The sequence below is a fragment of the Rhinatrema bivittatum genome, chromosome 5 (assembly GCF_901001135.1).
Source record: "Rhinatrema bivittatum chromosome 5, aRhiBiv1.1, whole genome shotgun sequence".
NCBI lineage: Eukaryota > Metazoa > Chordata > Amphibia > Gymnophiona > Rhinatrematidae > Rhinatrema > Rhinatrema bivittatum.
In genome coordinates this window covers 238,320,489-238,346,326 of record NC_042619.1, presented here as the reverse complement: position 1 = coordinate 238,346,326, position 25,838 = coordinate 238,320,489, and the positions used below count along the sequence as shown (strand labels likewise).

The following is a 25,838-nucleotide window of genomic DNA, read 5'->3' as shown; positions in this document are numbered from 1 at the left end:
GAGCGCCCAAATTGACGGGTGCTCAAGCCAATGAAAGCACAGGGACAGGCGGGCGTGCGTCCCTGTGCTTTCATTGGCTTGAGCGCCCGTCAATTTGGGCGCTCAAGCCCATGAAAGTTCGCTTCGCTTCCAAGGCCGTAACTCAGCAGTCTTTTTTGGGGGGGGGGGGTTTAGCTGTCAGCCAGAAGTCGAGCTGGCTCCCAGCTCCTCTCGAGTTTAGCTGGGAAATGTTATTAAGTGGGGCCGTGCACTGTCCCGGACAGAGGAGCTTTGCTATGGATCCCGTTGCCATAATCTCTGCCTGTAGATGGTTAAAGGAAACCGCGCCGCGGAGTACCTGCTGGAACATCATCGAGAGCCAGGAGAACCGGGACCTGCGCGCGGGGGGGGGGGGGGGACCACTGCAAGCCGCTTTCGCCGCCGGCTACCCCCTCCGGAGGAAGGCAGAGAAGGTTGAAGGGGCTGAAAGCAACAAAAAGTAAGTTGATAACATGTCGAGTAGCTTCGGGAGGAGGGGATTTTAGGTTTCCTTTTGGGGGAAAGCTTGCCGTCTATCCTTACCCCTGCCTCTAACGCAGGGGTAAGGGTAGGCGGTAAATTAGCAGGTTAAACGCGCGGCTAAACTCCAGGTTAAAAAGGCGATAGTCCGGGCGCGCGTTACTGAATGGGTGGGAATAGCTAATCCGATCGTTTACATCTCATATACATGCCGCGGGCGGAAGGGGTTACGCGTTGATTTAAAGAGGCGGTAAGAATGGGTTAAAGGGGATAGTGAATCGCGGGTTGGGCTAACGCGGCCAAATTGTGAGTAAAAGGTGGGTTAGAAAAAGGGTAACCGCGGCCGCACTTTACTGTATTGACCTGTTTGAGAGGTATAAAGTCCAGATCAAGTAGTTTGTTGCAGCCATCTGTGAAGTCATCTGGATTGCACAGTCCCCTGAACCCTGAAGCAGCAGCATCATTCCAAAACATTGGTCAGGTTTGTACACCACAAGGTGCTTTGCTTTTTCATTTGAATAGGTGTGTTTTCATTTTGGGGGTGGGGATTTTTGAGCTTGTTAAAATTAAATTTGGACTTTGGTGAATTGATTGGTAAATGGTGCTGTTGTGTTGTATTACAGTAGCACATTAGCATACATTTTACATGATATCAATTTCCATTAATAGATTGTTTACACATGAATTAGCAGTCCTTAGGCTGCATTATATATTGAAAGCTGGGAATAAGATTTTTGTGGAGATAATGGTGTTTGGGAAGTGATTCTAATATTTTAGATCCTGCCGTAAAATAGGTCAAACAAATGAATCACAGAAACCAAATTTACAAGACCAGACTGTTGCATCTGTGTGTTTGTTACATAACAAATCCCAGGACATCTTCCCTTTTCTGTTGGAGGCAGGCTTCAGGATTATTATTTTTTTTTTTATATATACCGACATTTGATCTCAGTCAAGATATCACATTGGTTTACATTCAGGTACTGTAGGTATTTCTCTATCCCCAGAGGCAATGGAGGGTAAAGTGACTTGCCCAAGGTCACAAGGAGCGACCGCAGGACTTGAACCCTGGTCCCCTGGTTCGTAGTCCACTGCTCTAACCACTAGGCTATTCCTCCTCCCTATCCCTTATCTATTTTATCAGTGTTCTTTGTGGAAAGGAATCCCATGGGAGAATGAACTAGAAATTGCTAGTTATGAGAGTTACTGCTGATTCATATACTTTTTTTTTTTTTTTTTTCTTTTTGTACCCTGAGATGCTCCTGCACTGTTATATTCTAGCTGATGTTCCTTCCTAAATTCCCCAAGGCTGAACAATATCAAGAGTTTATTAAAAAAAATAATAAAAGCCACAACAATAAAAAGCTGGCATATGCTTGCTGAAGATCTACATAAAGCTTCAGCCACTGTCCATTGGGATACACATCTATTTGGCTTGAACTGACAGCATATTTTCTTTTTATTTTTTGTGAAGCTGAGACTAGGCACTAAAAGTGAAAACCAGGAGGATACATGTCGATCATTTTAAGCCTGACAGCTCCATGGTCATAATTGACAGCAGCTAGAGCCCAAGTCAGAATTTTGGGTTTTAAAATGGTATTTATGGAAATTTTGTCATGGTTATAGCACAATAATAGAGCAATATGCAGAATATCAGAAGCCGCCAAAAATAAGAATGTGAATTTTACAAATATCACAGTAGTTTACTTTTGGGATGTTTTTTACAAGCCCTTGGAGGAACATTGGTATAGGGTTTAGAACAAGGCATGACATTTCAGCTCAACTCCAGATAAGTATATTTGCATAAGAAAGAAGGAAACAGATTGGTGGTTTCTTGTACACATGATAGTGCCAGAAATTGCACTATAGGCACCAGTGAATCTTTTCTGCAAGTTGGTGCCACCAACAAGATGAAACTCTTCCTGTTTCCTTCTGTTTACGTTTCTTGCAAGTATGTGCCACAAGCAATGTGCATTATTACCTACGTGGCATTCCTGGCTCTACCATTTGTACCAAAATATGCTGAGTGAATTTTACTGTCAACACTTTCCCCACCACTACTCTGAAGTTGAGTAAAACCCCCAAATTCCCGGGTATGCACAGATCCTTCTCCCCACTCTTCACCCTTTTGCTTTCTTTGGCACACATTCTTTTCCCCATTTCTTTGTCTCTCACTACTCTTTGCTCTGTATATTTCTCCTTTGTTCTTTCTCTCTCTTCTGTGCCTCTCCCCCTTGTATATTCTCTTTCTCTGATCCCCACTGTTTGCTTGCTCTCTCTTCTCTGTATACTGCTAATTATCATTTTTATAGTGCTATTAGATGAATAAAGCTCTGTACGGTCTCTTGCTGTCTTTGTACTATGGTCCCCAGTTCAGCACAACTGGAACCTCAGAGAGAGACAGGAATCTCTTCTCTCCAGTGGTGCTGCTCTCACTTTCTATAACCTATTGGTTGATTATTAGAGCTCCTGTGGATAACCAATAGACCATAGGAAGAGATGGAAGCAGGAACACTGGAAACAATTGCTTTTCTGCTTCCCGACTCAAGCTGACTCACTGACGTGAAGATCTCAAGAGAGAAGATGATGGGAAAGCGAGAATTTGGAATAGGATCAATTGATAGTCCAGAAAATATGGACTGTGGCAGGAAAATATTGAAGGGCCGCTCTTATACCAGTGGACTAGTCACAAGTTACTCTTTTTCACTTGGGGAAAGACTTAGCAAAAGTTGGTAAGAATAAATCCATAAGTCTGGTTCTCAGGAGCAAAGGAAAATGTTCTAAAGCTTGACACAGTCCTGTAAAAATAAGACAGTCCAAAAATGCACCTGGAGCCCAATATAGATATAAAAAATTTAATAGCTATTCACAGACCACCTTCGGTTGTGTATTTTGTACACAAACTTGCATAGTAGGAAACTTCCCCCAATGCACATTTCAGGTCTGGTATCATCTTTAGTTGTCTGCTAAATCCACAGTGCATCTTATTGTATTTTCTTTCAGTTTTTTCTTTTCTTTTTTTTTTTTAACAGGTGATCAAGCTAGAAACTTTTTTCTTCAATCTGGATTACCTCAACCTGTATTAGCACAGATATGGTAAGTCAAAATAGTTTCAGTACTATAGTGTATCCAGAAATATATTTGTATTTCTTGACTCTGTTCTAGCATAACAAAATAGTTCACTGCATACTAAGATTTCTAATTGATGGTCTATAGTAGTACTTTATTTTGAAAGGTTTTATCATTGACAAATGGTTGTAGTCATGAAGTTTTGGAGGAATATCCAGCTCTGAATAAAATTTATTTTTTTAATTAATTGTTTATTAGATTATATCCTTTATTTCATGTAGATAAGCAGGATGAATTAGCCATACTGTCTGGGACGTCCTCCGGTCCTGCAGGTGGCGGCGCTCTCAAAATAAAGTTCTGAGTCTTGCTGTAGTGTGTGTCTGCTTGGCACCTCTCCCCACCTTCCAGAGTCTCCTCAGTCCGTTTTTTTCCGTGAGCCTGACAGCATGCGGAGCTCTCTGTCTCCTCAAGCTTTTCTGTGAAGAGAAAAATAATTGTTAAAGTGAAATACACCTTTTTTTTTTTTTTTTTATCACCTCTGCCAGTTGTTAGGCTTAACTATTTCTCATGAATACATCGAAATATGACTAAAAATGTCTCGGCAAGGCTTTAAATTCTGCAGCTGTGGGAAAATGACGGTTACTGACAGACATACCTCCTGCTATATTTGTCTAGTCCCTCAATATGACCAGGTTAACTGTGCAGATTGTGGACGCATGTCCCATAGAGCACAGAGACAGCGGGCAGCCAAAAGCCAGGAATTGAGACAGGCTGTGTCGGGATCTTATGCCCCCTCTGAGGACTCTGCAAGATCCTCTCCGGGACCTCCCAGTGTGTCAAAGCGCTCTGTGTGTCCACGGGCGGCTTCTGTCAGTCATTCTGCTTCGAATGCATCGGCCAAAAAGTTTCCTTCAGTGCCGACGCATGGCGTGGGCGACGCATCCATTGCGTTGAAGAAGGCAGTGACGTCGACTGGCATCGGTGCACCGACGCGTCCAGCACAAGCAAGTCCAGCCATGCTTCGGGATCGAAGCATGGACATACAACTTCAATGCACTGATGCACTTCAGGGTCGACTCATCACCAAAATTCGCTGTTATTGACTCCATCGACCCAAAAGGCTCATAAGCAGCCAAAGAAACATATTTCTGGCCATAAAAGACAAAAAGAGCCATCTCCTCTTCTAATTGTGGACAAGGACCCTCTGTCTTCTCCTCTAGATGCATCCTCATAGTCTCTTCCATCCGACCATGAAGAGCCTTTACTTAAGAGGCCACAGAAAACATTACATTCAAGGAGTGAAAAGCCTATTCTGCCACCACAAGCTCCACCACGAGGTGCATCACAGGATACACAACCTCAGGAGGCATTGGCATCCCAGGCAGTGTCAAAATCTCCTTAATCTTGGCACCGTTTTTGACAACGGTTGCAGATCAAGGAGGACACAGGCCAGAACCACCACAGGAGGCTCCCAGTCCTGGTCTGGCCCCGGCATCACCTTCTCCTCCTCCAGCTGACAAATTGCCTTTATCCTCTTCACCTGGCTCTTCAACGGGTTACCCTTCAGACCCCCCAGAGGATCAACCAGAACCAGTCTCTCCTCCCGAAGACCTCACATATTCCAAATTCCTCGAGAAAGTGGGTCAAACCTAAATATTGAAACCAGGAAGCTGCCAGATCCAAGAGCAGATGTTCTTGGCTTATTAAAGGTTTTTTAAATTCCAGCAGAACTAGTTGAACTCCCATCACAAGAGGTGCTGGATGTAGTAATGAAAAGGGCCTGGGAAACACCGCTTTCAGGCCCCTCAACTTCAAGGAAATCTGAGTTAAAATATCTGATGCATCAGTCTTCCTATTATTCACATGTTCAGTTGCCTCACGCCTCAGTAGTGGTAGAGTCAGCAATGCAAAAGGCCCGTAAATCCAGGTTACATTCTAATGCCCCTCCCCTACAAATACATGGATGATTTTGGTAAGCAAGCATGCCAGTCAGGTCTGCTTAATGCAAAAATCCAGCAGCATCAGTTTGCAGTCACACAGTACCTATTCAAGTGCTTACAAACCTTGAAGCCTAAGCTTCAGGAGGGATCTTTTGATCAACACCTCCCTGACGAGTTCCATCACATGGAGAAGGGTTTGATACATCTCATCTGTACAATGTATGAAGGGTTTGAGACATCTGCGAAGTCCACAGCAAATGCCATCACAACAAGGAGAATTGCATGGCTGAGGGCAAGCGCCATCAGGGAAGATGTCCAGGAGAAGTTAGCAAACTTCCCCTGCTTGCTGGACAGTTTATTCGGCGACCAGTTCCAGGAGACTGTAGCACATCAGTTGAAGGAGCAGAAATTAGCAGTCCAATCGCTAACTACTCCATTGGATTTTTCAACCTCCAGAAGGTATTCAACTTACTGCAAACCACAGTATCAGCGTTTATCCTTTAAGCCTTATCCACCTTCACAGCCTCTGTACTACTCCTCTTCTCGCCCTCAAACTTCACAACCACCGGGACCTAGACAACGACAGAGGACTCCAAAATAACATAGGACTCCTCAGGATCAAAACCCGCCAAAACCATCACAAGGTTTTTAGGGAATCCTAGATCACCACTACCACTTCCAGTCAGAGGCAGGTTAATCCACTTCTTACCTGCATGGAACACCATCACAACCGACCTCCTTAATAAAGGAAGGTTTCTCCCTCAACTTCCAATTTTTTCCCCCTATGCCACACTTGGTACGCACCAGGAATCAAGGCATGTATTCCCAGCAAATGCACCTGGAGATCACCAGCCTCCTACAACAGCAGTACATACATGAACTACCTGTATTGCACCATCACACAGGTTTTTATTCCCAAAAATCCCTCATTGTTGTGTCCGTCGCTGCTCGAATCCCTAACTCCGCCCTCTTTACCTCTGTGGCGACTCCCTCCGGGTCTGATGGATGGTTAGTTGCCACGGCGTCTTCTTGCCATCTCCCTCCGGCGTCCCTGGACCGGCACGACACTGCGGATCCGTACGCTCCGATTGATGTACCAGCAAGGGCGCGAACCTCGGGGGCGTCCCCCTGATATGACATCATCCGCTTCCAATATAAAAGGTCTCAGTATTCGCTATCGAATAGAGTTAGCAAGGGGATTGCTTCGGCTTTTCTCCCAAGCTACTCTGCCTCCTCGGACTTACCAGGAGTACCCGCTCCTTGGGGGCCTCACTCTCTTTTCTTTATTTCAGATTGCCAATAAGAACTGGTACTTGCTCCTCAAGGGCCCATGTTCCTGAACACTCTGAAGATTCTCTACTACCTGGAAACTATCACAGATACAGACATTTGTGAGTTACCACCGCTCTCGCAGAGCTTTCCCTGGAACCAGGTACTCACTCCTCGAGGGCCTAACCCTTTCCAGCTACTGAGCTTCCTAAGGACCTTATGTGAGTTTTGTCATCCAGTTCTGGCTATGAACACAGCATACCCTGTCTACTCACTATCTATAGTTTCTCTACAGCTCAGCAACCCTGGGATTGCTGTTCCAGTACCTGAGGGACTTCAGCCCTGCCGGGCATATCAGCTCACTACTGCCACCTCTGGTGGTTCTACTAACCTGTTTAATAAAAGAATTATCTGTGTCTGTCTCCGTACTCAAGCCTAGCTGGTGGTCCCTCTCAGGATATCTTCCTGGGGGCACAGTTATCTGCCATCGGCCCAAGGATCCACCTATCTACATTCCTCTACAGCTGAGTGCCCTCTCCAAATACTCCACTGGTAACAGATTGCTACTCCTTCTCCATCAGGAGTCTTCAGCAACAGATTCATAACAGATTGCTACTCCGCAGTCTAAACCCTAACAGATTGTTTACTACTCCCTCTACAGGAGCTGAGCATTTCAGATTGCTAACCCCTCCTTCCACAGGAGCAGATTCATTACAGATTTGCCAACTCCTCCCTTCTTGAGGAGTAGATCATAACAGATTGCTAACTCCTCCCTTCCTCAGGAGCCGATTCATAACACTCATTCCAAAGAAATTAGGAGGATTCTGTCCTATCCTAGATCTCAGAGCACTCAACAAGCACTTGATGACGGAAAGTTCAAGATGACGTCCCTCAAATCCATCCTACCCTTTATTCAATCTAGAGACTGGATATGTTCCATAGATCTCAAGGACGCTTATTCCCACATACCGATGCATAAGGCCACCTGGCGGTACCTTTGCTTTACGGTGATGGGCCGCCATTTTCAGTACAAGGTATTTCCATTTGGCCTCTCCTCGGCTCCCAGAGTTTTCACGAAATGTCTAGCGGTAGCGGTGGCTCACCTACGACGACAGGGCATACAAATATTTCCCTATCTGGACGATTGGCTTCTAGTAGCTACAACCCATCTCTTCTGCAGACCAATCTCCTCACGACCATTCAGTGCTTAGATGGATTGGGACTAATGATCAATTATGAGAAATCAAATCTGCAACCCACGCAAGCATTGCAATTCATTGGAGCCCATATTGATACTTAAAGGACAAAGCTTTCCTTCCCGAATCACGAGCAATAACGCTGAGGAATCTCACTCAAACCCTAAGACACTCTACCACTGCTCCTGCTCGACAAATATTAACACTTTTCGGACATATGGCGGCATCTATCTATGTGGTTCCCCACACACGTCTCCACATGCAGTGTCTTCAGTGGGGCTTGAAGACTCAGTGGAATCAATTCTCCGACCACCTCTCTGCTCCTGTCTCCATCACACCCAGCATGAAACAGGACTTGGACTGGTGGCTGACACCAAAAGCTCTAAGAGTGGGAGCCCCACTGTGACCACCAGTTCATCATATCATACTCACCACAGATGCCTCAATAAAAGGATGGGGTGCTCACTTAGCCTGCTTTCAAACTCAAGGCTTCTGGTCCACCTGGGAGAGTACACAGCAAATAAATCTGCTAAAAATAAAGGCAATCCGAAATACTCTCCGAGCCTTCCGACTCACATTAAAAGGAAAGACAGTTGGAGATCGGAGGGGTAAAGGAGAGGAGAATGGGACCGGCAGGCCCTACCGGGGTTGTGGAAGACTTTCTGGCCCTGATGGGGGTAGCAGCCAGCCTTTTTGAGCCACTTCCGGTGTCTAACGTCACCTGAGGAGGACCTTTGCAGGACCATAAAATCTGCCTTGCTGCGGTGCACAGCAGCTGCCGGTGCGCTGCCGAAGCTGTGCATGCCAAAGGGGCGCGCAGCTTTGTATTGTTCTAATTGGAACTTTGAGTTGTCTCTCCTTCTCAGTGAGTATAACATTTAAGTTTAAACTCCTCTCCTGACTCCTTAATCTCCATTTAGGTAAATCCAAGATAGTTACGTAGAATAACTGTTAGACGCTTGGGGTCCACGTTTCCTGTTTAATTTATATTGTATGCATGTGAAATGCCTCATACAGCTAGGAAAAGACGGGCAAAAGAAAGAGCTAACCCTGGAGCTACTTCAGAAACCTTCATGTTACCCGAAGTGGGCAGATATCGGCTAATGAGCCGTAGCGGGGAGGAACTCTAGCGAATGTACAGAGTTTGTCACCGGGCTCAGACACCTCACTTTCGTCGATGGTGAGGGAGCCACCAGTTAATCCTGCATCCCCGAGAGGTCTGGATGAGGAAATTGTCCCAAGTCTTGCCGAAGTTGCAAGCAAAGGGAACGGCCAGCCAGGGAACCCGTGCCTGGGAACCTCATGCGACGATGATGCTGAGGAAAACAGCAGTGAAGATGATGACAGCACAGCCTTGGGAGAGCGTGAGTTAACCAGGCAAAAGATCTCCACTCCAAGGAAGATAACTTCTGATTTTCAAATGATTAAACCTACCAAGTAACATTGGAGTCACTGTGGGAGGCTATAGAAGGTTTAGGAAAATTTATATCAGGACAAATTTGTTCATATTCTGAGAGATTACAGGATCATGAGGATCGTATTCAAATGTTGGAAAAAACAGCAGTTAGTTTGACCCATCAGAGTTTTTAGAATTTAAGAATATTGTGGATTCAAGTAAAAATTTACAAGAAGCTTTAGTTAAAGATAACTTGAATTTAAAGATAAAATTGGAAAATATAGAGAACACTTTAAAAGGGAAAAATTTGTGATTTGTAAGTTTTCCACAACTCCATTTTATATCTCCCAAAAAAATGTATAAGAGATAAATGAGAGAAATATTGAAAGTACCGGAAGAAAATATACCACATGTTACCCGTGTATTTTATATACCTTATAATATGAAAGAATCTACTAGTGTTAGTTTAAAGGAAGTGAGTCGAGAGGTTAAGGGAGACCAAGCAAACATTTTACCTTCATTAAATGTATCTGAAATGTTAGAGATATCAGATTCAGTACAGGTCAAACCAGCCACTATGATAATAATGTTCGCACTAGAACCCGATAGGGATTGGGTGCTAAATCTATTTTTTAAAAATAGAATGCAGACTTTTCTTTTTTTTTTTTTTTTTTTTATTTATATTTTATTGAATTTTAAACAATTATTACGAGAAATCAAATTACAATATGTGTACTCCAAATCAAAACAAAATACAATATCATTCAAGATATACAACAGAAAATATTCCATGATTTGGTCTATACTCATATTGAATAAATCTTAGAGAAATCTGAAGGAGACCAAGAAGAAACAGGAGCAATACTTCTAGGAAATAGCTAGTACAGAATTTAAGCCGTGCTGTGAGTTACACCCATCATTTCTTTTTTTTTTTTTTTTGAAATTTAAGGTTTATTAGAGAAAGATAATACCGACAATACAAAACCATACAGCATCTGTGAAGCATGTACAATAACAAAATTGACAGTAGAATAGATGCAATAAAGACTTACAACAGATTCTCTGCTTTTCTCAGTTATTGTGTAAACATATCCCCCCCCTTCTGTTCCCCTCACCCCCCACCCTTCTCCCCTACCATCCCTGGGAGCTCCTGCAAAGGTAGTATGAACAAATAACATAAGAGAAAATCAAACATAAAAGGAAATCATATCTTATCTAGAATGCAGACTTTTCTAAATATGCAGATTAGGATTTTTCCTGATGTCTCGAAGACAACTCAAAAGAAGAGGAAACAATTCCTGCTTCTCAGGCCTTTAGCTTTATAGCTGGGGGCATCTTTCCTTTTAAAATTTCCTTGTCGATGTTTGATTACATACAAAGGTACAAAATACTTCTTTTTCATACCCCCTCAACTCACTCAATTTCTAAGTAAAAAGAAAGAGGAACAGGAAATTGAGAAAGGAGATATCTAGAGTCTGGTTAATTGTCTCCAGAGCAGGGCTGTGTTTATCCTCTAAAGATAGAGCCTAACCACTAACAGTAGTATACGGATTCCTAAATATTAAGTATATTTTATTAGTTTAAGGAATGGATTGCCTCTTTATATTTGACATTATATTTGACATTGTAAAATTGTTCCTCAGATAAAATATTGTATTTCTTGATTATGATTAATGACTTCAAATATTCTCTGTCAAGTAAAATTTTTCTTGACGTTAAATTGAATAATGAATAAAAAAAAAAAGGAAAGACGGTCATGATCCACACGAACAATCAAGTGGCCATGTTCTATATAAACAAAGGAGGAGGGTCCGGTTCCTGGACCCTATGCAAGGAAGCAGTGACCATCTTAGAATGGGCAGCCAACAACTCCATTGTCCTACAAGCCACCTACCTACCTGGAATCAACAACACCAGAGCAGACAAGCTAAGCAGAATATTTCATCCCCACGAATGGGAACTTCATCAGAAGGTAGTACTGAAGCTCTTCCAAACCTGGGGCTGGCCACGCATCGACCTATTCGCCACGGAACGCAATTGTAAAGTTCCGATCTTCTGCTCGATATAGCCAAGCGCCCGAAGGCTAATGCAGGATGTGTTTCTCATAGACTGGTCAGAAGGCCTACTGTACGCCTTTCCCCCAATACCGTTGATTTCTTGCATGGTAGAGAAATGCATCACGGACAATGCGGATCTCATTCTGATAGCTCCAGCATGGCCCAGACAACCATTGTACGCATACCTAATTCGTCTGTCAGTGGACACTCCAGTTCCACTGAGATACAGCCCTCGTGTCCTAACCCAGGAAAAGGGGGATCCCTTCTACATTCACTCCACTCCTCTCCGAACTTCACAGCGTGGAGATTGAAAGGTCATTATTTCCGAATCTAAATCTTTCGCCTCACCTGGAAGATATGCTTGCCCTTGCCCTATTGCCTATAAAAAGAGACTCAAAACTTGGCTATTCGAACAAGCTTTCTATCCATAACAATAATTCCGCTCAAGCTTTCCAGATATGTGCACCTTGTACCATGACTACTTTATATTTAGCCAGGTCCTCTCTAGAACCTCACTCATTCTTTATTGTATTCTTTGTTATTTAATCCCCAGTTTACTTGATCCAAGTTTATTCTCCTGTTCGATGTAATTGCATTCGGTCATGCCTGTTTAATGTTATAATGTAAACCGAATTGATATGTAACTTTGCTACATGAATTTCGGTATATAAAAATGTTAAATAAATAATATGGTAATCTCCTCTGGAAAACCTTCTACCAGGTTAAATTACAGAAGAAAATGGTTGAGCTATGCCTCTTGGTGTTCGGACAAGAACATGGATCCATTCACCTGCCTTCCAAACAAATTACTTGCTTATCTTCATCTGCTATACCAAAGAGGACTAGCTACCGCCTCCCTCAGAGTCCACCTGAGTTCAATTGCAGAGTATCATTCTCTACACAATGACGCACCAATATCTACTCACCCTCTCATTTCCAGATTTATAAAAAGGATCTTGCGTCTGTGCCTACCAATACGTAAACCCCCGTACCGTGGGGTTTACGTTAAACATTGTACTGGAACAACTTAAGCTACCACCCTTTAAATCTCTAGATACCTGCTACCCCAGATACCTGGCATGGAAAGTACTTTTTGTGGTAGTGCTTACTTCGGCGAGAGGTGTTAGTGAACTTCAAGCACTAGTCCACTACTCTCCATATCTAGTGTTCTACCACGATAAAGTCACATTATGAATGCGTCCTAACTTCCTACCCAAGGTTGTTTCATCTTTCCACCTTAATCAGTCGATTACTCTTCCAACCTATTACGCAAAGCCTCATACCAATGAGGCCGAGTGTAGACCTACACACGCTAGATTGCAAATGTGCACTGGCTTACTATAAACAGAGAACTGCTTCAGATTCGAGAGCATCGCAACTCTTCTTCTCGTTTAACCCAAATGCACCAGGGTTACCAGTTTCAAAAAGAACTCTGTCATCCTGGATCACAAACTGCATTCAGTTTTGCTACCAAATATGTTCGGAATCCTTGACTTCTTCTCCTAAAGTGCACCAAGTGCGTGCTGTGGCGGCTTACATAAACCACCTGAGTGATATATCCATATTGGACATTTGCAAAGCTGCAACCTGGTCCTCACTTCATACCTTCACGACTCATTACTGGTTTGGACAAACTCACAGCAGCGGATGCCTCCATGGGCAAACAAATCCTAGATGCGGACACCTCCTGAATCACCTATTCCATAAAGGACTGTCCGCAGTGTTGTTCTGCATCTTGAGTGCACGAAATATCACAAATTTAACAAAGACATATCGCTCAAGTTGCTAGCTGGGGACTCCCAGACAGCATGGCTAATTCATCTTGCTTATCTATGTGAAAAGAGCAAGTTTATGGAAAACACCGTTTATGGTAAGCAGATAGCAGATGAATTAGCCATGCTGACCCTCCCACCTCCCCGGACAGTCATGCTACCAACTACTCTGCTTTATCACGGACTGAGGAGACTCTGGAAGGTGGGGGGAGGTGCCAAGCAGGCACACATTACAGCAAGACTCAGAACTTTACTTTGAGAGCTCTGCCACCTACAGGACCGTAGGACGTCCCAGACAGCATGGCTAATTTATCTGCTATCTACAGACAACACCGTTTATGGTAAGCAAACTTGCCCTTAAAATGAAACAATTCAGGAAAAAAGGAAATATATATTACTTAAACATGGAATACATCCAAAACATACATCCATAAATTCCAGATTACTAACTCACATCTAGAGGGAGGAAGAGATAAGATCCTTAAGTGAGTCAACTAATTACTATACTGCCACCATTTACCCTTCTAGCCATACTAAGGTTTACAAAAAATTCCTAAGTCTTGTCATTTAGAAAACGTTATAGTTGCAAAGGATCTAAAAAAACAAATGTATTATTCTGATAGGTTATTAAGCATTTACATGGAAATTTAAGGAAAAAACTAGTACCAATATCCAGAGCTATTTGTTTAAGAGAGAAATTGTTTCCTACGGACTTGAGTAGCCCTGGAAAGATCTGAATTCTTTGCCCACAAAAAAACATCTTTACATTGGAAACATTTGTAAAAAAAATACAAAACCAGATCTTTATCTTGCTTTAATGAAAAGGAAGCCAGCAAAGTAGCTCTGGTGGGAATATTATCTAGTGAATTTTCTAGGAAGGTAGAAATACCTGGACTTACCAGGATATCCATTTCTCCTTCCTGAGCTGAATTCACTTTTTTTTATTAGGAAGATAATACAATTTAGGTAATACAGGAACTTTATCTTCATCAAAAGCTAATATTTCACAAATATACTTCTTAAATAATTCTCTAGGAGAGAGCAATCTAGAAATAGGAAAATTTAAAAAACGTACATTACATGATCTCAGTTCGTTTTCTAACACATCAATCTGATTATGAAGAATAAGATTATCCTTAAAGGATATGCAAAAGCTTGCAAAGGAGTGAACTGAGAATTAATTGTTGAAATTAAACCCTCTACATTTTTGTTTCTGTTATCTTGATCTTCCATCTTAGCTCTCGTTTCTGTTGAAAAGGTATGAATCTGGGACATAGAACTAAATAAATTTTCATCCAAGTTAACAATCTCTACACATTGAAAAGAGTAACATTAACTGGTTCTTCAATTCCTTCAGCTATTACACTCATATAAGGAATTATTGAAGAAAGAGGGATAGATGAGGGGTTAACCCCAGAAGCCAACAGTGCTGGAGAACTAGGCTTTGGCTGGTTTCCTACCCCAGAATTTCCTAGAGTCAGATGAGATTGAGAGGCTGCCACTGAAGTGTCAGAAATATATGTAAATATTGTTGGGGATCTGTAGGTGGGAACACTAGGGAGCGCTCCCGATCCCCGGGAGAAGTGTGCCCTGGGGTCCTGGCGAACCAGGAGAGGAACTCCAAGGAAGCACCGAGGCAGGTGAAGCAAAGATACGTCTGGGCTGGAACTGGAAACCCAGGCCCCCGCCGACTTGCACAGACTTGGTGAGGCCATCCATGCAAGGTTGGTCTCTAAGTGGTCCTCTAACCACTCCAAGCCCTTTCGGACCTGCTGCAGGGAACGGCAAAGGCGGCAGGCTGGACAGGAGACAAGGGCAGACGGAGGCTGTAGAGTAGGAGGCTCAGACATGGAACTTGGAACGTAGACGTGGACACAGAATGGTGCGAGCAAGGCCCTCAGGTGCCCTACGCAGCCCAGAGGCTGGTCACAGACCACGAGGGGAGCAGGACATGCTCAGGACGTCTCACAGCACAGGAGCGAAGTAACCCCTCGGATCCTCTGGAATTGGAACAGGATACAGGCGAAGATAAAACTTGGAACTCTGATTAAAAGCAAGGAACCTCCAGAGGCACATGCTATTCGGGACATGGAGCATCAGGACTAGACACATCTCAGGAATGGGAACATCTCAAGACTTGGAACAGGGGACAGCTCGGGACTTGGACTTACGGAACATCTCAGGACTGGAGCACAGACATCAGGACTGGATGACATGGAACAGAGTGCCTTTCAGAAGCAAGGAAGGACATCATGAAGACTCCTGGAACGGAGGATCCAGGAGCAGTCCAGCTAGGAACTGACTCCTTGCGAAGGCAAAACTGGAGTGAAGCCTGAGTCCTTTTGTAGGGCTGAACATGACTACGCCCAGGGAGGAGCTTCAGGTGGAACCAGAGAGACCACTCCCTACTGGCCCTTTAAATCTGGAAGGAAAATATGGCCGGACCATGGACAGCGGCATCCTTGCTGCTGCGTCGCTGGAAGCAGGGTTGGGCAGAGGAACAGGCCCCGACGCGGGAAGGCGGCATCCCTGCCGCAGAAAGAGGGACTGGAGGTAGTTTCCTGCCGCAAGAGCGTTTGAGGAGTGTGACCTCTGGGCTGCGAAGCAAGATGGCTGTGGTGGCTTCCGAGCCACGAAGATGGCCTGGTCGGTGGCAAGGCCCGCAGTGCAGGAGGAACAGTGGACTGTCTCCTGACCGCTTGGGATGAGAAGCAGCAGCGTCGGGGGAATCGGGCCAGCACTCGGAGCAAGGTGAGAGGCTCCAGCCACGGGAGGGTTCACAACAAATACAGTGAAATCATCAGAAAAAGACACTAAGGCTTGTTGAAGGGGGTGACTGGGTTGGACTGGGACTTAGATATTCCAGAGGGTGAATTTTCACCCATACAGTCTCTATTGGATGACTCATCAACATGAGTAATGTGGTCATCCATAGGTCCATGTATTATTGATAAAGGATGAACAGGAGAAGAGGTCCAGGCTTTAGATTTTCTTTTCCTCCCCATTTTGCACCCAGGGGTGCGCCCCTTTGGCATGTGGCTTCGGCCACATGCCGGCGGCTGAGCACCACAGGGCCCTGGAATTTAAGCTGTTCCGGGCGCTCCTGGATGACATCTCTCGAGGCGTCTGCACCGGCAAAGATGGCGATTCAGCCTGCAGAGCACTCCGCCACACAGGGTCCTTCCTCTCCTCCCCCTCTGAATAAAATCTTATTGACTGTAGAATACCTCCAGTGTTATACCAGTATTATCACACAGCCTGCCTTTTGTAACTAGGTTCCTAGGGAATATGCCCTTTTGTGGGAGGTTGTTCAAGATTTGGACCAGTGATGAGCTAGTATTTTAGGTCATAGGGTCCTGTAATAGAAGTGATGCTGCTGGAGCAAGGGGAGGGTAAAAGGGAATGAGTTTATGCGGGGGCAATCCATTGTTGAGACAGGGTACTGAAAGGTTCAGCAATGGAAAAGATTTCCTTTGCAGACCTCTACCAGCAGTAGGGACTAGGATCCCCTAGACTATCATCCTGGAAAGGCAGAGAAGGAAAAAATATAGGGAAATAAGGACATTTTTGTGTCCTAATTGGGGAAAAAAATCAGTTGACGTTCTTTTAGATCTGTACTATTTACGTCTCTGTTTAGTCTACAAATTAATTAAATTCACTATTGGGGTGGAAAACCAGTATCTCATCATAGGTAGGTAATTAACTTTTTCATTTTTTCAGTTACTCTTTTCACTTTATACTACCTCTTTTTTTTTTTTTTACTTCAAAGGAAGTGATTGGAATCCTAGATTGGGAAAGCTTCTCCTTCATCAATGTTTTTTCTTTTGTATGCGCCAGCCTCTGCCCTGCTGCCATACCTAAATTTTATCTTCTGTTGGGGGAAATGATGTATGTTTTCCTATTTCTTCATTCCATTTTCCAAGGAAGTAGCTATATCTCAGGCCTTGCATCTCTTTAGCGGAATGCTTCCTGTATCATATGATAAGCATCATTGCTGCAGTCAGGAGCTTATGCCTTCATGCTGAACAACTATTTTTGCCATTATGCTGGAAGACTCTTTCATGACTGGAAGGTGGACAGTAAGCAAACCCATGGCTCTCGTGCTAAACTTTCAAAAGGGAAACTTTGATAAAATGAGAAAAATAGTTAGAAAAAAACTGAAAGGAGCAGCTACAAGGGTAAAAAGTGTGCAAGAGACGTGGTCATTGTGGGGGGAAAAAACCAAAAACAAACCATCCTAGAAGCACAGTCCACATGTATTCCACACATTAAGAAAGGTGGAAAGAAGGCAAAACCATCACCGGCATGGTTAAAAGGGGAGGTGAAAGAAGCTATTTTAGCCAAAAGATCTTCATTCGAAAATTGGAAGAAGGATCCAACAGAAGAAAATAAGATAATGCATAAGGGTTGGCAAGTTAAATGTAAGACATTGATAAGACGGGCTAAGAGAGAATTTGAAAAGAAGTTGGCCGTAGAGGCAAAAGCTCACAGTAAAAATGTTTTTAAATATATCTGAAGCAGAAAGCCTGTGAGGGAGTCGTTGAACAGTTAGATGATCGAGGGGTTAAAGGGGCAATTAGAGAAGATAAGGCCATCGCAGAAAGATTAAATGATTTTTTTGCTTCAGTGTTTACTGAAGAGGATGTTGGGAAGATACCCATATCAGAGAAGGTTTTCATGGGTGATTATTCAGATGACTGATCCAAATCACGCTGAACCTAGAAGATATAGTAGGCCTAATTTACTACTCTTTAGTTTGTTAATCACCTGGACCGGATGGTATTACACCCTAGGGTTCTGAAGGAGTTCAAAAATGAAATGTCAGATTTATTAGTAAACATTTGTAACCTATCATTAAAATCATCCATTGTACCTGAAGACTGGAAGGTGGCTAATGTAACCCCAATATTTAAAAAGGGCTCCAGGGGTGATCCGGGAAACTACAGACCAGTTAGCCTGACTTCAGTGCCAGGAAAAATAGTGGAAAGTGTTCTAAATATCAAAATCACAGAACATATAGAAACACATGGTTTAATGGAACAAAGTCAGCATGGCTTTACCCAAGGCAAGTCTTGCCTCACAAATCTTCACTTTTTTGAAGGAGTTAATAAACATGTGGATAAAGGTGAACTGGTAGATGTAGTATATTTGGATTTTCAGAAGGCGTTTGACAAAGTTCCTAGTGAGAGGCTTCTAAGAAAAGTTAAAAGTCATGGGATAGGTGGCGATGTCCTTTCGTGGATTACAAACTGGCTAAAAGGCAGGAAACAGAGAGTAGGATTAAATGGACAATTTTCTCAGTGGAAGGGAGTGGGCAGTGTAATGCCTCAGGGATCTGTATTGGGACCCGTACTTTTCAATATATTTATAAATGATCTGGAAAGAAATATGAGTGAGGTAATCAAATTTGCAGATGATACAAAATTGTTCAGAGTAGTTAAATCACAAGCAGATTGTGATAAATTGCAGGAAGACTTCATGAGACTGGAAAATTGGGCATCCAAATGGCAGATGAAATTTCATGTGGATAAGTGCAAGGTGATGCATATAGGGAAAAATAACCCATGCTATAGTTACACAATGTTAGGTTCCATATTAGGAGCTACCACCCAAGAAAGAGATCTAGGCATCATAATGGATAATACATTGAAATTGTCAGTTCAGTGTGCTGCGGCAGTCAAAAAAGCAAACAATGTTAGGAATTATTAGGAAGGGAATGATGAATAAAACGGAAAATGTCATAATGCCTCTGTATCGCTCCATGGTAAGACTGCACCTTGAATACTGTGTTCAATTCTGATCGCCGCATCTCAAAAAAGATATATTTGCGATGGAGAAGGTACAGAGAAGGGCGACCAAAATGATAAAGGGAATGGAACAGCTCCCCTATCAGGAAAGACTAGAAAGGTTAGGACTTTTCAGCTTGGAAAAGAGATGGCTGAGGGGGAATATGATAGAGGTGTTTAAAATCATGAGAGGTCTAGAACGGGTTAATGAGAATCAGTTATTTACTCTTTCGGATAATAGACTAGGGGGCACTCCTTGAAGTTAGCATGTGGCACATTTAAAACTAATCGGAGAATGCTAGTCCATTGGCCACTGATTTCCAAGTTTTTTCTTGCTAATTTGAATTATGCCTCCCAAACGCAAGGGTAAGGTGAGGGTATATCCATCGGAACCGCTACCCTCACCATTTCAATTGGAAATCACGCGCTTCATGTCCGTACCTGCTGAAGAGCCAGGAGCCGAGTAGCTGATGTGCAGAGCGGCGGGGGAGAACCTCTCGTGCCAACAGAGGAGGCATCACTGAGTCCCGATCTGAGAAGGCCACCTGCACAGAGAAGGAATGGAGAAGGCTTCGATGAGGGACCAGGAAGTGATGTCATTTCCGTGTCAGGACTCGAAGCAGAGGGGAGCTTAGTCAGTGAGACGCTGCGAGATCTGAATCCTCCGGAGGTAAGCCCAGTTGTGGGACTTGCTGAAAGAGCTGAAAAGAATGGAGGAGTACCACCGAGCCTCGGTCAATCTCCTGGAGTGAGTGCGGCTGAGCCCGGACTGTGGAACATGGCAGGTATGGGGGAAAGTGGCGCAAATAAGTGAGACCGACGGAGTCCCGGCCCGTCCGCCTGTCGTGACCTTAGAAGCTCTCTGGGACCTAGCAGTGGGCTTTAGGTCAGAAATTAATCATAAAATGGAGCAAGCTAATGTAAAACAACATCAAGAGCTGGGTGAAAACTTCGCCCCGCCAATATTCACCTCATTTACTAGTTTGGACATATCACAATGTACTTAATTTAATACCTTCTTAAGGCTTCTCTTTTTCCAGCTGAACCAGCTTCCAAGTTCAAGGTCCTTGTTATTATGTAACTTTTTGCTTCTCTGCTCTTGTCTCTTACCACAAAATTTGCTCCTTATGTTATGTTACGTTATACTGATCTACCCCTGTTCGATGTAAACCGACCTGATATGGTATTCAACCTTGAAGGTCGGTATAGAAAAATGTTAAATAAATAAATAAACTTAAATTAAATGAGACAACTAATAAGATCTCTGAACTGGAAAAGAAAGATGTGAAAACTCAGGAATTTAAAGCAGCTGTGGTCAAAGACCGAGAAATTCTAACGAGATGTATTGAACATCTTGAGAATAACGCTAAGGGCTAGATTTGAAAAGCCCTGCACGCCGGTGGCCTATTTTGCATAGGCCACCGGCGTGCGCAAAGCCTCAGGAAGCGCGTAAGTCCCGGGGCTTCGTAAAAGGGGCAGGAGGGGGTGTGGTGATGGTTCGGGGGTGGGCTGGGAGGGCGGTCCCGAGTCCCCCGGCACTGCGGCCTGTGCCGGGGGATGCGAGGCGGCGCTCGCAAGTTACGCCTGCTTCAAGCAGGCGTAACTTGCCCAACAAAGGTAGGGCCAGGGGGTGGGTTAGGTAGGGGAAGGGAGGGGAGGGGAAGGTGGGGGGACGCGGAAGGAAAGTTCCCTCTGAGGCCACTCTGATTTCGGAGCGGCCTCGGAGGGAATGGAGGCAGGCTGCGCGGCTCGGCGCACGCAGGCTGCCGATTTTGTGCAGTCTTGCGCGCGCCGACCCCGAATTTTATAAGATACACGCGGCTACGCGCGTATCTTATAAAATCCGGCGTACTTTTTTAAAGATCTACATCTAAGAGTTTAAACCTTTGCATTTTGAACTTTCCGAGAATTGTAGGAGAAACACCGTATTTCACCCTAAAAAAGTTTCTACAGGAGATATTGGGATTTACTGATTTAGATATGCCAGCAGTGAATACCTGTTATTTTTTGCCATCCTCCAGAAATGCAAATAGAGATTCCAACAGGCAGTTCCAAAATGATCTGACAAATTTCCTTAAATTCTGAGTTACTAGTAATTGATGAAGGAACACTGTTGGTTTCTCTAGTACAACATTTAATGTAAATAAAATTATGAAAGTATATTTCAGAAAGTAGCTGTAAAAATCTTTCCAGATTTAGCGTTAGCAACTCAGTTGAGACATAAAATTTTTTTGGTTATGAGACAAGATGTTATAGCTTTGGGGTATACTTTCTTATTACGTTTTCCCTGCAAATGCTTAGTTAAAAGGAGAGATGAATGTAATATCTTTTTTTCACCAGAGCAATTAGCAAGGTTTATAGAATCTAAAAAGCTAATTACTTCATCCCCAGAGATATAAATGTGAGTAAAGCAGAATAGCTGTGGCCAACTATCTTGTTTTTCTTTTCTTTAAATTTGAAGTTTGTTAAACTCCCATATTCTAAGTCTCCTTGGAAATAGAATCATTGATTAGGTTAAAGAGAGATAATAACATATATAGTTTGCTTGATGTATATCTATCTTTATTTTATTTCTGTTTATGAGATATGTGAAATATCTATTATTTCTGTGATGAACTTATCTACCTTATAAATGGCCTGTGACCGACGGCCCGCAAATGCGCAGTAGAGCGCAGCTCTACTGCGCATGTGCGGGCAAGGATGTCGATCAGAAAAAAAAAATGGCGGTGGGGCCGCAGGAGCGGGAGGAGAAGCAGCGGCGCCGCTGCTTCTCCTCCCCAGATCTGCCGGCAGATCTCGGGGGGGGGGGTGTCACTCCCGCGCCCCCCCCCCCCCCCGAGATCTGCCGGCAGGAGCGGGAGGAGAAGCAGCGGCGCCGCTGCTTCTCCTCCCCAGATCTGCCGGCAGATCTCGGGGGGGTCACTGCCGCGCGCGCGGGAGTGACCCCCCCCCGAGATCTGCCGGCAGGAGCGGGAGGAGTTAGTGGAGCCGGGTGAGGGTTGCGGGAAGTCGCGCTTACGGCGCCGGGAGGAAATGGAGGTGGGTGAAGGGAGGGAGAGGGGGACTGAGTGAGTGGGAGGGAGAGGGGGACTGAGTGAGTGGGAGGGAGGGAGTGGGGGGACTGAGTGGGAGGGAGTGAGGGAGAGGGGGGACTGAGTGAGAGGAGAGGGAGGGTGGAGAGGAGTGGGTGGGGGAGGGGGGTGGTGAAGAGTGAGGGGAGAGAGAATGAGGGGGAGGTGAGAGACAGAGGGATGTAGCCCGTTTTAACGGGCTTTACGGCTTGTTGGTTTATAAATTAAGAAAAGTTATAAATAAAGAATTAAAAAAAAAAAAACTAATCGGAGAAAGTTTTTTTCACTCAATGCACAATTAAACTCTGGAATTTGTTGCCAGAGGATGTGGTTAGTGCAGTTAGTATAGCTGTGTTTAAAAAAAGGATTGGATAAGTTCTTGGAGGAGAGGTCCATTACCTGCTATTAATTAAGTTGACTTAGAAAATAGCCACTGCTATTATTATCAACAGTAACATGGGATAGACTTGGTTTTTGGGTACTTGCCAGGTTCTTATGGCCTGGATTGGCCACTGTTGGAAACAGGATGCTGGGCTTGATGGACCCTCGGTCTGACCCAGTATGGCATGTTCTTATGAAATTTCATCCGATCTGTGGCACAAGATGATGGTCAGGTGAAACCCAGGAACGGAGGGAATCTGCCTGAGTTTCCCCTTTCTCTTCAGAGGGCATTGTATTAAGATCAAGGAAAAAAGAGTTCCAAAAAAGCTGCTGCCTAGCAAGTCTCATTTTGACTCCACCCCCAGCCTAGCTTTTTGTTTTAGGACTTACATGCCATCCATAGCAGATGTAAAGTTATGTGGTAGGCGACCCTGGCTCACGCTTGTGCGTGTAAGAATTACACACTGGTATCATTCATAAATCCTGGAATGCCCATGCCCTGCCCCTTTTTCAGAAAAAAAGATTTTGTTTTGGGGTTTTTTTTTCTTGTGTCTGAGGATATACGTGCGTACGCGGGCACTTTTTAAAATCCACGTGGCGTTCACTGGCCCGATGTCTGCGTGTATCTCCTGGCTTTGGCATGCGCCAAACTTTTAAAATTCACCCCATAGATAGAGAAAAAGTGAATGAATAAGAATGGATATATTTTGTGTTTAAATTATTTTCTTGGCATCTTATATTTCTTTCCCTCATTTATTCTTATGTTTTACTACCTTATATTACCGTACAAGCCGTAAAGCCCGTTAAAACGGGCTACATCCCTCTGTCTCTCACCTCCCCCTCATTCTCTCTCCCCTCACTCTTCACCACCCCCCTCCCCCACCCACTCCTCTCCACCCTCCCTCTCCTCTCACTCAGTCCCCCCTCTCCCTCACTCCCTCCTCTCCCTCACTCCCTCCCACTCAGTCCCCCCTCTCCCTCACTCCCTCCCACTCAGTCCCCCCTCTCCCTCCCTCCCACTCACTCAGTCCCCCTCTCCCTCCCTCCCACTCAGTCCCTCCCTTCACCCACCTCCATTTCCTCCCGGCGCCGTAAGCGCGACTTCCCGCAACCCTCACCCGGCTCCATTAACTCCTCCCGCTCCTGCCGGCAGATCTCGGGGGGGGGGGGCGCGGGAGTGACACCCCCCCCCCGAGATCTGCCGGCAGATCTGGGGAGGAGAAGCAGCGGCACCACCGCCATTTTTTTTTTCTGACCGACGTCCTTGCCCGCACATGCGCAGTAGAGCTGTGCTCTACTGCGCATTTGCGGGCCGTCGGTCACAGGCCATTTATAAGGTAGATTTTTCGCTCCATAAGACACACCTGACCATAAGACGCACCTAGGATTCAGAGGGGGAAAATTAAAAAAATAATAATAAATTATGCTAAACCGGCTCTGTCCCTGGGTGTCTGTGCATCTTATGGAGCAAATTAGGGGAGTGCATAACATATTTTTTTTTCTCCCCATTTTGTTTTCGGGTCTGGGGAGGGCCATTTCAGACCACTCCCCAGATCAGAAAACTTTTATCTTTCTCTGGGAACCCCCTCCCAAAAAAAACCCCCCTCCCAACCCTTTAAATTAACAACCCCTCCCAAGACCTGCCAACTTAATTTACTACAACCCCCCACCCTCCTGCCCCCCCCCCCCCCAAGACCTGCCAAAAGTCCCTGGTGGTCCAGTGGGGGTTCGGGAGCGATCGCCATTTTGATTACTGGCAGCCGACAGCCCAAGCCCAGGAGATCGCTCCCGTACCCCCGCTGGACTACCAGGGACTTTTGGCAGGTCTTGGGTGGGGGGGTTTTGTCAGATTTTTAGTTGGTTTTTTTTTTTTTTAATATTCGCTCCATAAGATGCACATACATTTCCCCCCCCACTTTTGGGGGGGAAAAAGTGCGTCTTATGGAGTGAAAAAAAAAGGTAATTTCAAATTTGTATTTTCAATTTTGTAGTACTATTGGTTTATTATATTTTATTTCTTATGATTTTAGTATTCTTTATTGTTATAATTTTTACTAGTTTTGACCATGGATGTTTATAGTTTCTTCATAGGAACTAAGAATGATCATTTATATAATGACCTCTGATGCAGACGCTTTGTCAAAACATAGCCATGTCAAGTGTATTGGATCCATCCTGTGTTAATTTTGTTGAATTTTTATTGTATTTATACTTTTATTGATATTAAATTTGTAATATTTTATCTTACATGTTTCTGAATATTTTTTTATATAATTTATTATCTGTTTATTACCCTTTTTGTTTTTTTTGTGTACCACTCTTGAAATTTTTGTGTTGCTAGATAGAAAACTTTGTCAGATGCCTTTTCTTAGCTCTCATGACAGTAGGATTCTTGTTCATACCTACTTGCTCTCCTTTGGAACAGGTTCAATGCACTATATGTTGACTTTCTTCCATCCTTGATTAATCAGCTGCAAGTAATGGAAAATGCATTTTCCGAGTTTAATTGCCAACGGATTAATTGAATAGTATGCCAGTACTGGTGCAATCATCTACATTGATTCCTTGTTGAGTTTCTATTAAATATTTCCTTGCAAATCTGGAAAGTCTTGAGCATTATGAGGTCTGTGCTATTTAGCCACGTAATTATAGCTTATGCAGTTAAGTAGCAGCCACTGGACAGAGGCATGTATTCAGCAGCTGCCACATAAGTTGTGGGCATTTAGTGGGCAGACTGGTGCAGAGTGAGTTAGCTGTATAAGTTATGCAGCTAACTAGCGATATTTAGTCTTAGCTGCATAAGTTATGTGGCTAAGTTAGACCTACCATAGAATGGGCCTAACTTACCCCTAGATTCATCATTCTGCTATATTTATAGCAGAATGATGAGTTGTGAAAAAAAAGGGGCGGGAGGTGATAGTGGGCAGCTGGCTGCACACTAACACCCCCATAGCGCCACGGGAAAAGGTGATATTTCCTGCAGTGCTGGCGGCCATAACCCCACCCAAATCCTGCCTATACTCCTCTCCTTCCCCTAATTAGCATGGCATCGCCAAGATGAGGCTGTTATCGCATGAGGTAGGACTTTATCAAGTGTGATAAGGCCCTAATGCACGTGATAATGGCCCATCGCAGAATAAAGAATGATCATTTATTAGATGGCTATAATTTATATGGCTAAGCGCTCATATATACACGTATATTCAGTGGCTTAGCTGTGCGGCTGAATATCACATCTAAGTTAGCTGCATATGACTATCCGGTTAATTTAGAAAAAAAGCATTTGAATATCTACCCCAGTGTTTGTTCTAAATCTGTAATAAGCTTTGCGTGTTTCATCTTGGCATCATCTCATATTTTGATGTGCAGCTGCAGTAGTATCTTGAGTCCCATGGGATTCAAT

At 44.1% G+C, this 25,838-nt stretch overlaps 1 protein-coding gene and 1 long non-coding RNA gene across 7 annotated transcripts in view; one reads left to right on the top strand and one right to left on the bottom strand.

Moving 5' to 3' along the window:
- ITSN1 (intersectin 1) overlaps positions 1 to 25,838 on the top strand; it is a 520,117-nt gene that overhangs the window by 103,254 nt on the left and 391,025 nt on the right. For all 5 annotated transcript variants that reach the window (XM_029603536.1, XM_029603539.1, XM_029603538.1 and 2 more), the window contains one exon: positions 3,531 to 3,594. In XM_029603536.1, coding sequence (XP_029459396.1) covers positions 3,531 to 3,594 — 64 coding nt within the window. The remainder of the gene's footprint in view (positions 1 to 3,530; positions 3,595 to 25,838) is intronic.
- LOC115092566 overlaps positions 3,118 to 25,838 on the bottom strand; it is a 50,444-nt gene continuing 27,723 nt past the window's right edge. For both annotated transcript variants that reach the window (XR_003857022.1, XR_003857023.1), the window contains one exon: positions 3,118 to 4,043. This is a non-coding gene — a long non-coding RNA (uncharacterized LOC115092566). The remainder of the gene's footprint in view (positions 4,044 to 25,838) is intronic.